Source organism: Phaethon lepturus, unplaced genomic scaffold (assembly GCF_000687285.1).
Source record: "Phaethon lepturus isolate BGI_N335 unplaced genomic scaffold, ASM68728v1 scaffold38165, whole genome shotgun sequence".
In the NCBI taxonomy this organism is placed as follows: domain Eukaryota; kingdom Metazoa; phylum Chordata; class Aves; order Phaethontiformes; family Phaethontidae; genus Phaethon; species Phaethon lepturus.
In genome coordinates, this window is record NW_010540490.1 from 1 (window position 1) to 12,066 (window position 12,066).

At 45.3% G+C, this 12,066-nt stretch overlaps 1 protein-coding gene across 1 annotated transcript; it reads left to right on the top strand.

Annotated features, from left to right (window-relative positions):
• Nucleotides 1-2,943: 2,943 nt before the first annotated feature.
• Nucleotides 2,944-11,699, top strand: LOC104621066 (grainyhead-like protein 1 homolog; the record flags this gene model as incomplete). Its single annotated transcript, XM_010287453.1, has 7 exons — nt 2,944-3,126; nt 6,205-6,275; nt 7,783-8,173; nt 8,972-9,048; nt 9,865-10,021; nt 10,522-10,633; nt 11,605-11,699. Coding segments are annotated over exons 1-7 (969 nt in total), but the record flags the coding sequence as incomplete, so codon positions are not given.
• Between the last annotated feature and the right edge of the window lie 367 nt (nt 11,700-12,066).

Sequence of the window (12,066 nt, forward strand, 5' to 3'; positions counted from 1 at the left end):
GGCCGCGGGCGCTGCCGGTGAGTAGAGCGCGGGGTAACTGAAGGGATTTGAAGAACCGATTATAAAACTAATGTGTTTTGAGTGATCGGTGACTCCAATGCACTCGTTCCTTAGGCAAAGTGTAGGATTTTTACCAAAGTTGTGGTTGTTTGTTTTTTTTTTAATATAATATACGACGTTTTAGAAAGAGGACTCCACTGCAGCAGCTCGTTAACTTCACACGGTGATGAGGATTTTTCATGTGTGTGTTGTTTTGTTTTGGGTTTGTTTTTTTTTTTACCTCCACTGAGGCTTAATAGAGAGGCCATAGTGATTTAGGTTACACACGCTTTGCTTTTCTGTCACGTAGAAGCCTGCGAAAGAAATCCTCTCTGCTGCCTCGGCGTTGAAGGTGTGCTCTGTGCAAAGAGTAGGTGTGAAGCGCGGTGCGGCTGAGCATCTCTTAACACCTTAACAGATAAACTGCACGGTGAGGGAGAGGAAGGGTGGGTTCTGGGCCGGTGAAGTAAGTAGGAATAGCTTCTGTGGTCTGAACACGGAACGTTGTGGGCTGTGGGATCCTCGCAGGCAAAGAGACAATATCTGCTTTTTGTAATATCCCTCTGCTTCGGTCATGTAGAAAATAAAATTCAGAAATTTTATTTATTCGGAAAACGGCAGTAGGAAACTTCTTTCCAGCCTTCACTGGATATGTCTACTACTCTGTGAGCAGATCCATGTGCTAGTAGTCTTGAAACCTAAAACTTAAGAGAAAGTAAACATTAATTTTTCCTATTAACATATTCTCATTTTCCTGAAAGAATCTGTCGTTCTGTTAAGGGATTGAGTTACTGCCAAACCCTGTGTTCCTCTCTAAGTCTGAAGAGAATTCTTTCTACACTGCCTTTAAGGGGGTAGGTTACCTGCAGGGCAGTGTGCGTTGTATTTAGGTGTTGCAATGACAAAGAAATCGTACAAAAATATGTGGATTTTGTATTTGCTACATTTCTGGTTAGTGGCTGCTTTAGTTCTTAGCATTTTTGGTTCTTCCTTGGTTCTCTCTTTCCATGCGAGCATTGCGTTGCTGGAGGGAATCAGCTTAGAGGTCTTGTGAGTTCCAGCAAGGCTGACTTAGCCCTTTGGCTTGGCAGGGATGGATCGAGTGAACTGCACCCAGGTTACTTCAGTGGCCTTTTCCTTTACAAGTGACTTTAATTGGAGGATTTACCCATTTGCTATTCATATTCGAGGTTTCTGTTATCACATTGTATGCGAATAGGAGCTTGTACCATGTTCCTAAAGAACTTTGTCTTCTGCTGCTCGTCTCACTTAAATGACAAGTGGATGTCCTTGCTGCCAGAAGTATCTGCGTTTTGGTACATATGCGTCACTGTGTACACAAATCTGTACAAAGACCTAAAGGAAGGGCTCAGTGCAAGAGCTTGTCTTTTTTTGTTGTTGTTTGCTTTTTTCCCCAACTATTTAATACTGATTTATAGGCACAAAGCGCTCTTGCAAGTCTTGGAAACTCCCACTGGCTTTATGTGTCTTCCACTCAGCCAAGCTCTCCTCTTGAAGCTCAGCGAGACTACTTGTGTAACTGATAAAGGATCGAACGCGTAATTTGCAAAGTGCTTTGCAATCTTTTTGGTAGAAGGTGGTGATAAATGTAGGATACTGTTAAGCTGATTATAGTGATTAGAGTATTTCACAACTTTGTATTTCACAACTTTTTGTATTTGTAGTATATTTCAATCTCTGAATGCATCTGGGTAAATAGATGAAAAGAATGCTTATCTACCAGGGAAGGGGTGTGATGGTGGTGGGGAACTGCTTTTTGTGGGGTTTGGGTTTTTTTAAAATACAATTATTTATTTATTTTAAACCATTACTGATTCATTAAAAAAATGCCAAGTTTGGGATTATTTAAGAAAACAAAAAAGCCTCCCTTCTCTCCCCACCAATCTGCAGTAAACCAATGTTACACTTGCACTGGAAAGAAAACTGTCTGAACTGGTTTAAAAGTCAGATTTATACAACATTAGCTTGAACTGACTTGAAAGGCGAAGTGTATATTTTACCAATAGAACTGAAATATATTAAGTTGTCTAAGCTGGTAGGACAGCATTTTCTAGAAATGTCCCACTTTCGCCTGTGGGCAGAAGGTCCGAGTCATTTTGGAGCTTTCTTGTTCCCAGGAATCTGAAAATGTTCAGAGTAATTTTTTTTTTTAACTATACTACAATATAAAGGGAAAAACTCCAGTTTTTCTTCTCCTCCTTACACACACACACACCCCCCACACCCCCCCCCGCCCAGGTATCTCTTGAGGGTGTTTCAAATTAGTGTCCCACATTATTTCAACAGTAACCAGGCAGTAAGTCTTTTGTCTTCCCTTGCCAGAAAACTTCACTGCCAGACTGATTTGAGGTCCCGTTGACCAATTTCCCTGTGTAGTCTATAACTAATCAGCTTCTAGGTGGTGTTTTCAGATATACTCTGAGAGTGAAGATACCTTCTGAAAGCTCTGGGGGAAAGAGATGTTTCACTAATTCACATTTTCTAGTTCCAGGTGGGAGCTGGAGCAGGTTGTGGCTTGGTAGTGTTACGTAGGATGGGCTAGAGCTTTTGTTGGTGGTAGGCCAGTAAGTGTGTGTAACTCTCTGTGTTGGATTCGGAGCATGAGCAGTTCAGTTGTGCTCTTAAATGGCTTTACCTTCTTGTATAGGCTGGTGTAATCCAGCTGAGTTTGGTCAAATTAATCCTGATTTACACTGAGCGTGAGTGAGATCAGAATTAGGTTTCTGGGCTTTTTGTGTTGACTAATCCTTGCAGTGCACTGAATCAGAATACAAACCCTGTGAAACTGAGGCAGCTAATTTTGAAGAACTTTAGGAATGTTTTTCATGTATACTAACAGGTGGCTTCTTTCTTTCTTCTTCTTTTTTCCATGATTCAAGTAAAAGACCCGTGTTGGTTCTTCAGAATGACTCTCTCTACTCTCAGAGACGTCCTTACACCAGTGAAGATGAGGCCTGGAAAACCTTTCTTGAAAATCCCCTTACAGCAGCTACCAAAGCTATGATGAGCATCAATGGCGATGAAGACAGTGCAGCTGCCCTCGGACTGCTGTATGATTACTACAAGGTAGATTGGTGTGGGTATGCTCTGGCAGCCAGCTGAGCTCTTGTTCCACCTGTGGAAAAGGTGTCATTTGCTAGAGGACTTCATAGAAGCTACGAATAGATCGCGAGGACTTTAAGATATGTCTTTTAAATGAAAAAAATTCCATGTCCCTTTTTCTGAAAATCGGTTTATTTTTAGTGCAGTAAAATAAGATCCTCTGGATCTTACTGTAATTAGTCAAAAGCTCCAGGAGCACTTTGCCTGTCGACTCCAGGTTCTGCAGGAGGCGATGTATTACAGAAATAGTCATGAAGAATGAGGCTTTGGGAGCATGTCCTTGTCTGAACGTAAATACACATGGAGAAAGAAACTTCTCTCCTTTTGCTCGTGTGATCATTACTCTGGGACCGTTGTTTTTTTCTGGGACTTTGATGCGCTACCTTAGTCTCAGCTGGTACTAAGCCATAACTACAGATTTTTGGTGGTGTATGGGGCGGAAGCATCCACCTGAAGGAGGTGCTGCCTGCATCCCTCTAGCCCTCAGTGAGCTTCAGCTGCCGTAATCTGTTAATCCTTTTGACAACTGTGGTTATCTTCCCCAGAGTTCATGGTCTTCTCAGAGACACGTGCCTTCTTAAGTTCTCGCAGGTGAATTGAACACAGTCAAACAGATAACCTTCTGGTTTGTGTGGGATACGTTTTGCTGACCTTTCTTTCCTAAATACCAGAAGTCTGAGCCAGGGTAGTTATCTCCAGTCCAAGTCACTGGACACCAGCAGGCATTTCCAGGCAGGGAGGCGTCCTGCTGGTGTTAGACGCCTGCGTTACGGTGGCCTGGCTCACGGGGTGGAGATGCTTGGTTTTTCTTTGCTGAGCGTGCAGGGAGGCCAGGAGGCTGACTTGGCTCGTGTGCCTGACACTTTGGCTAGCGTCTTCTAACAGTAGTGAGTGCAATTGCAGGCCTCGGTATGTTCTTCATACATGAGGAGAGGTTGCCTTCTGCATGCAAAATCCTTGCCTGCCCTTTTAAGAGTTGAACATGTCTTACGTATCAAAATATTCTTGTAATGCTTAATATGGAGATTAGCACTCCACACACACATGACAAAATGCCACAGACTCAGTGATGTGGATGTTATTCAGCTAGTTTTGTGAGAAAACTGGCTTTCTGCTTTGTGCCTGTGCTTGCTATGCTTCTGGAAAAAAAAAAAAACAAAACAAACACCAAAAAACACTTTCACCAGAACAATTTTAATCCACAAAATCAGTTTTGATTTCTAAACCTGTAGATTACAAAGAGAATGTTGATTTTGATCCGTCATGCTTGGCAAAGCAGAAGGGATTTGCCGTATGTTAATGTCTAATTTGGGGGTTTCCTCTTATGTTGGATGTTAGTTGGTGTACAGAAAAGAAGAACAGGTATCTTGCACACTTGAGTGAAACAAAATGGTTAGAGGTTGAAAGATTTATTGAGGGCTGTTATGAAGTAATGCTAGAAGGGTGGTGTCTAGGCATTTCTAATATGCTCCCCTTGCAACATTAAAGGCAGCTGATGAGATGACCTTAGTATTAAAAAAAAAACAAACAAACCAAAAAACACCAAAAAAAAACAAACAAAAAACAAACCCAAACAACTTGAGTTTTCTTCCATTTGACCAACGGGCTACCGTCATAGCTCAACTGTGGTTAATGCGGCCTTACAGGGAAACAAATTTTTGATCAAAATCTAGAGTTTAGGAGTGTTGGCCAAATGCAGCTCGGAAGACCCTTGTTTTTCAGTGACTAGTTAGTGTTGACCTCCTAGCAGCCTTGAGCTAGAGGTTCTCCAAATTTTGCTGGCTACCATGGAAAATCCAACGCTTCTGGTGTTACTGGGGATTCCAGGTTATGTGGAAGAGCCAGGATGTAGGTTTTAGTTGGGGACTGTTCAGAGAAGTATGCTTTCATGCAGGTATGCCATCAGCCTTTGAGTTAGCGGTAAAATGGTGGTTCCCCATGTTGCATCCAAGCTGGCAAACATGGGCGGTATCTGAGCAGGCTTCAGTGAATGAAGGTGGTGGGAGTTTACGCCTCCTTACAGCGGCACGTGTTTGCTCATTCAGGAGGTGTGTTGAGGGTGACAAAAGTCCTGGGCACCGTGTGTGTTTGCAGAGGAGCTCGTGTGGAATTGCTGCACGGTTGAGGGGACCTGAGCACCACGGGCTTGTGCCAGTGGTGGTGAGAGCTGTTTGTGTTGCTGGCTGTGTGCTCCAGTGAACTGAGTTGCTACAGGTCGAAGAGTTCACCACCTTCTGTACTTGGCCTTGCAGCATAGCCAGGAAAACGGCATGTGCCTGTGTGTGAATGAGGTCACTTGTGTGATAGTGTTGTGATGTGCGGTGTTTTCAGGGCATATCCTGTCCATGGCATAAAATAGAAGGAGCAGTATTGAGCTGTCTTAAATCCAGACCACTCGTGGTTACCTTTTGTTTATAAAACATTTAATACAGTTTGGTCAGTGTGTTGTATGTGGCCATGCACAAAAATGAGCTCTAGGATCCTAAAACGCTTACTGGACCTGGTCTTCCCTGAATCCCCTGCTCTCTGAGGAGAAGGGAAAGCCGCGAGTGGTCTTTGAGGAAGCGGCCTGGAGAGCATGTGTTCTTGGGGAAGGGGCTGTGGAGCAGCGTCCTTTCACAAGCCCCAAGCTCATCCAGCAAGCTGAACCCTGACAGCCTGCAGAGGGGAAAACTTGCACCACCAGAACAAACCATGGGTGCTGCCCTCCTGGTCCTGCTCACCCCAGTGCTGGTGCTCCAGCCAGCCATGGCCAGTTTTCTGCACTGGTTTTCCCACCGCCCAGCACTGGCAGGAGCCCAGGGCTGGCACAGCTGGCCAGGCTGGCTACATGGGGATCTGCAGGGCATCGCCCGGGGTGGGCTGGCATCCCAAAGCCATGTGAACACTGGTCAAGCTGTAATGCTAATAGTGACTGGTATCAGAGAGTGATGCTTTCTTAATTTGACCAAATGGCTGTGTTTTGAGGAGGTTTTTTGGTGTGGGGTTTTTTTTTTGGTATGGGAGTTAGAATGCAATTACAGCATGTCGTGTATTTTACAGGTTCCAAGGGAGAGGAGATCTTCAACAGCTAAACCAGAGGTAGAACATCCTGACCAAGACCATAGCAAAAGGTATTAGTTTTTATTACTGTGTGTCTGCTGTCTCCCTCCCCTCCTACACCACCAAAGCTGCTGAAGGAAAGTAACTTGCTGCACTGCAGTGCTGTGCTGGAAGAGAGAAATTGTTTGCTTTTACTCTGTGCCCCAAATTCCTGTGCTACCCCAGGAACAGGATGGGGACTGGCCCATGATGTGGAGAGTGGAGGCCCAAACTGCTTATCACCATCCATCTGCTTTCTGTCTACTGGTGTCATGCAGTCAGCGTAGCAAAAGCTGCTCTTTTTAACACTAGGCACAGCCTGGTAGCGCAGGCACCCCTTCCCAAGGTTGTGGAGGTGACTGGTGACCCTTTTATTCTTGCCTGCGATTGCCTCAGTTGCTCACTGCTGATTTTGTTCTCAGGCACCAGCAGCACTGCTTCTTCGTGCATGGGCTGATAGGGAATGACTCCAAAGTGCTTGTGATTTGGTTTCGTATTGTTTGTGGATTTCTTCTGTATTCTCTGGAACTCCTTTCTTTCTTCCTCTTCCTGCCCTCCCTCTCTTGTGCCTCCCAAGCAGAAGAAGATACTGATTAAGTAAATATTATGAATGTGAGGTTCATTGAAGCCAGGCTTCCACTCCTACCATCTTCTTCCTTTGGACAGACTAGAGTGCTTTAAGGACTCGAGGTGAGGTTTTGTGATCTGGCTGAGCTGATTGAACGCCTTCTTGTTGAGAATAGTGCTGTGGGTCCCAGCCATGTGTTCCCACTGCTCCTCTCGTACCAGCTCTGGTCTTTCACTGACCCATAACCTAGCAGAAAAAAAAGAAGTGGCTAGTTTTCTGCCAGTGGAACAAGCCAAACTGGCTCACCGAGGGGACAGGGGAGCGTCAGAAAAGGAGAGGGCAGGACCACGTTGTGGGGAGGGAGAAAGGGAGGGCAGGCTGGCTTTGTGGCCACTAGCTATGAGGTCAGCTCAGCCACAGATCTCTGTGTTGTCCTGGTAGAAATGAGCGTGGTGGGGTGGAGAGTGTGAAGTTATGCAAACCACTCCAGGGAGTCTCGGTGTGGATTTTCTCGGGGGTTTGTGCATGAAAGAGGGGTGTAATTTCCCTATTAGTGCTTCCCGAGTGGTGTGCGGTCTCAGGGCAGAGGAGCAGCAACCTTGCTCTCAGTCCTCCTCCATACGCCAAAGAGCAGTTTCATGGAGCCTGTGTGTGCCGATGCGTGGTGGGAAGGGCCCTGAAGTGCTTGGTTTTGGACCGCTGTTTTCCAGGCAGTGAGGATCTGGGCTGTGAACCCTCACCCTTTGCTCCAGGGTAATTAATCTCCAAGGTGGGGTTGTTAGTAGTGGGTGAGGTTTCTTTTTTGAATGAGTTTCTCAGCTTTTCAGGCTAGGATTGAGCTGTTCTGCACAAGCAGGAGAGTTGGTATCAGCTGTCCTTGTCCAAAAGGCTGAGAAGTATTTCTAGTTCTTGTTTAATGGGAAAATGAGCTGTATAATTTATTCATGGATTTTTTTCTTTGTCCTTTAAAGGAACAACATCCCAAATGTGACAGAACAGTCGCTCATCTCTGCTGGAGAAAACAGAGTCCAGGTTCTGAAAAATGTGCCTTTCAATATTGTCCTTCCACACACGCCCCAGATGGGCATGGACAAGAGAGGCCACCTTACAACCCCTGACACAACGGTCACCGTTTCAATTGCCACGATGCCCACCCATTCCATCAAAACAGAGACGCAGCCCCATGGCTTTGCAGTGGGTATCCCACCAAGTGTCTACCACCCCGAGCCCCCTGAGCGGGTGGTGGTCTTCGACAGGAACCTCAATCCTGACCAGTTCAGTTCCAACACCCAGCCTCAAAACTCCCAGAGGCGAACACCAGACTCGACTTTCTCAGAGACTTTCAAGGAGGGCGTGCAAGAGGTACCAAGAGAGGCAGTCGCTGTGTGCGTGTGTGCGTGTCTTGATCTGCATGGAGAGGTCCAGTTCCATCTTTAGTTGTTCTGTTACATGACTCAGAAATCTGTCCAGTGATTTAGGAATAGAAGACTTTCTCAGAAAGGTGGATAAGTATAACTTAGTAAATAAAACCTTCACAACATGAAATCAGTATCAAAAGCAAATGACTGATCTTTCTAGTGATAGAGCCTTTGGCTTGCAGAGTGTAGAAGTAGTTATCTTGAGCCACAGCACCGGGCCAGGTTTTGCAAGTGTTCAGCGCTTCGCAGTGCCTTTGCAGGTACCGAAGTGAAGTGACGATGTCTGTAAGCTTCCTTACTGCCAGTTTCTAGGCATGGTGTGTGTCAGTGGAAACCTGTTGGTTTATTTAGGGGTCTTGAGTGAGAGTTAAACCTGGATGAAAATCCGTGGGTTTTGTCTCATGGTAGCAACTGAAAACAACAGCATAACCGTGTTTTGATCTTTGAGCCAGACCTCAAGGAACTGTGTAGGTATGCCCTTTCCTTGAGATTTGGGAAAGCATTCACACATTGCCCTAAGCTGACTCAGAAGGTTTGTGAGATGTTGTATTAGTTGACACCCAAAAGTTTTGGATTAATAACCTGCTCAAGTGTCCTGTTTGTACAGACCAAAAAATCAGTTGTTATCTGATGATCAGTTTGCCTGCCAGAAGTTCTGTGGTAAGAAGTATCTGTTTAATCTTGACTTTTCTTGTTGCTGCTCTGTTAATTGTTGTGTTGTTTTGTTTTGTGTCTGCTGCAGGTTTTCTTTCCTACTGAATTGAATCTGCGGATGGCCAACATGAATTCAGAAGATTATGTTTTTGACAGCATTTCTGGGTAATGCTTTCAGGCCCTCGTTTGCCCGTATCCTCCTGTTCTCTTGTAGATGGCTTGTCCATGAGCAAGCAGCACAGCTCACTCCCTTCTGTACTGAGTCTCTGTCAGGCGCTGGGGATTCTGTGGATCTCAAAACCACAGCAGTGCCTGCTCATTTGAATTTCACAGTTGAAAATCCTACCTATATCTTTCAGGAAAACGACGTGCAGGGTTGGAAATACCACCCTGTTTCAGTCGGATGTCCTTGTACCATCTCCCTCTCCCATAGGAAGATGCAGTGCTGTCTGCCAGCTCTGCAGTGGTCTTGTAGCTGGCTTCCAGCTGTGTCCCTCTTCCTGGCCTACTTGCCTTGTTCTCTCCCTGTTGGAAATCCACGGCAGAAATAGGAAGCATGAAACTCATCTGAATTCCAAGGGAGGGAATTAAACTAGTTGTTTGGTTAGCTGCAGTTGACCAAGAGGGAAGAGGAGAAGACCGTGGACACTGAATGGCTTATTAGCTTGTGAATTTAATTTAATTGCTAATAGATACTTTTCTGTTCCACGGGAGCAGTTTGCTGCTCTCAGCCTGAATAGGGAGCTTCCAGTCTTGCCTCCTGATGTGTATTGGGATTTAGCTTGCCAAGAAGTTCTCTTAAATGTTCATTCATGAAGGAAATGGTTGAAAAAGGGGCTCATCCTGTTTTCCAACTTCCTTGCCTGTTAATGGCTTAGTGAGTCAACTAACAGCTTTGGAATTTCTCCAAATTAAATGTGGAACATTTAATTGGCTTTCCAGGAAAATGCCTTAGCAATCACTGCCCTCTTCGCTCCGTAGGAATAACTTTGAGTACACTCTGGAAGCCTCCAAGTCCCTCCGACAGAAGCCTGGGGACAGCACAATGACTTACCTGAATAAAGGTCAGTTTTACCCGATCACGCTGAAAGAAGTCAGCAGCAGTGAAGGAATCCATCACCCCATCAGTAAAGTCCGAGTGAGTGGCAGCTCTTGTGGTTTCTTGGGAAAGAGGGTGTGTACAACGGTAGCCTTAAACTCTCCCAAAGTGCAGTAATCTAAACCAGAGCATCAGCGCTAAGGCCATCTTACCTGCTGTCTTACGTCAGTGTTCGTTCCTTTGCTGTCCACCTACTTCCAGACCAACCCATCCTGGCTCGGTCTGTTAAGAAGTGGTGTCAGCACTTGTGTAAAGGTGATGCAACACCTGGAATGAGATCCTTGAACTCCAGTTAGGAGAGCAGTTCTGCTCTTCTTTGTTTATGACCCAGAAAGTGCTGCTGTCTGCCTTCCTGTTTGGCAGCGGTGTGCCAGCTATACTGCAGTGCGTCAAGTCGGAAAGCCTAAAGCAGAAAACCTGGTATCTAGAAGAACTTCCAAAACAAATGTACTCTGTGGCCTTTTCTTTCACGTGTTTTGCATTTTAGTATTTTTATTTATTTATTTTTTTAATCTTACCTGGCCTCCCTCTCCTTTCAGAGTGTCATCATGGTTGTGTTTGCTGAAGACAAAACAAGAGAAGATCAGCTCAGGCACTGGAAATACTGGCACTCAAGACAGCACACAGCCAAACAAAGATGCATTGACATAGGTAAGGAACATTCTCATCGCTGATGTCAAACTCCAAACCTCATGCCTTGGCAAGGTTTGGCTTTCTGCTAAAGCCTTGTTATTTTAAGGAACCTTTGGGTCATGCTTTCTGCTATCCATAGCTTTGCTGGAAGCCTGGAGAGAGCTTTTGATTGCTTGAAGCTAATGCTGTAGTTTTTAGGACTCCATAAAGAGATTGATTTTTGGAGGATTTTGGTTGGTGACCAGTCTGAGTTTAGGGTTTTGCATTGGGAGATGTAACACTCCCCTCCAAACTACAGTTGCTTTGGCATATTTTGGTGCTTGTAGATAAATTGCAGCTTACAGACTCTGTGGCTGTCCTAAATATTGTATTTCTTCAATGGACAAGATCCTCGTGGAAATACCTCGACACTAATGATCCTCCTTCCCACAGCTTTGCTCACAACTGATCTTTGGTACACATAAATAAAAGAAAACACTGCAAATTTCCACTTGCCTCCAGACAAAGCTGGGGCTGGCTGGCTTCCAGACTTCTCTGGCTGAAGGCTGGGTTGTACTTCTAGTCCCTTCCTTCTGTGAATAAAAGCAGGGATTAATCACTTGGCACTTAAAGCAGACGCGCATGCAAATCTTTGTTATTGAAGGAGTTTTATTGAGAGCTTATGCCCTTGCTGTAAAGGGTAGAGTTTCCTGCACATAGCAGGCTTTGGCGCAGGATGAGCAATATTTGGGATGTCTGCCTTTCTTACTGGGGTTTCTATCTTGGAATTTCTGCTGAGCCCTGTTTTCCTCCTTCCTCGTGTTTATTGTATTTTGTTTTTTCATGAGAGCCATTTCCAGCCTTTTTAATGATCCATTCTCAAGTACAGTTCAGCTTCCTCTGCCACCAAGGGGCTGCTGAGGAGTTGCAGTTTCTGGCTGCTGTGTGTGATTAAGGACACCAGACGGTATCGCCTCTTCCTCTCCCTCATGCATCCTTCTTTCTAACAGCTGACTACAAGGAAAGCTTCAACACCATCAGTAACATTGAGGAGATTGCATACAACGCCATATCCTTCACTTGGGACATCAACGAGGAAGCAAAGGTATGTGACCACGATTATATTTCCTGTCCTTTTAACAGATTTGGGGGCTGGGGAGGGGAAGGGTGTGTGGCCTACCTGGTGATTACCATGTAACAAGTTTGTTTACGCTTTTACATTAGGCAAAACCTTCTGGCTATTTCTTAAGAGCGTTTGCATGTGCAACTGCGGGGAGCTTTGCAACTGCTTTAAGGTTCTTGGCAGAACTGCCTACCTGACAGACAAGTACTGACAAAAGGAAGCGCTGAGTGTTTCCAGAGCAGATGATGTGGTGCGGGAGGTGTGATGGAGCGTAGCTGGGCTTGGCAGTGGAGCACAGCCTCCTGGAGGATCCCGGTGCGGGGCAGCTTCTGAGCGTGTGAAGACTGTG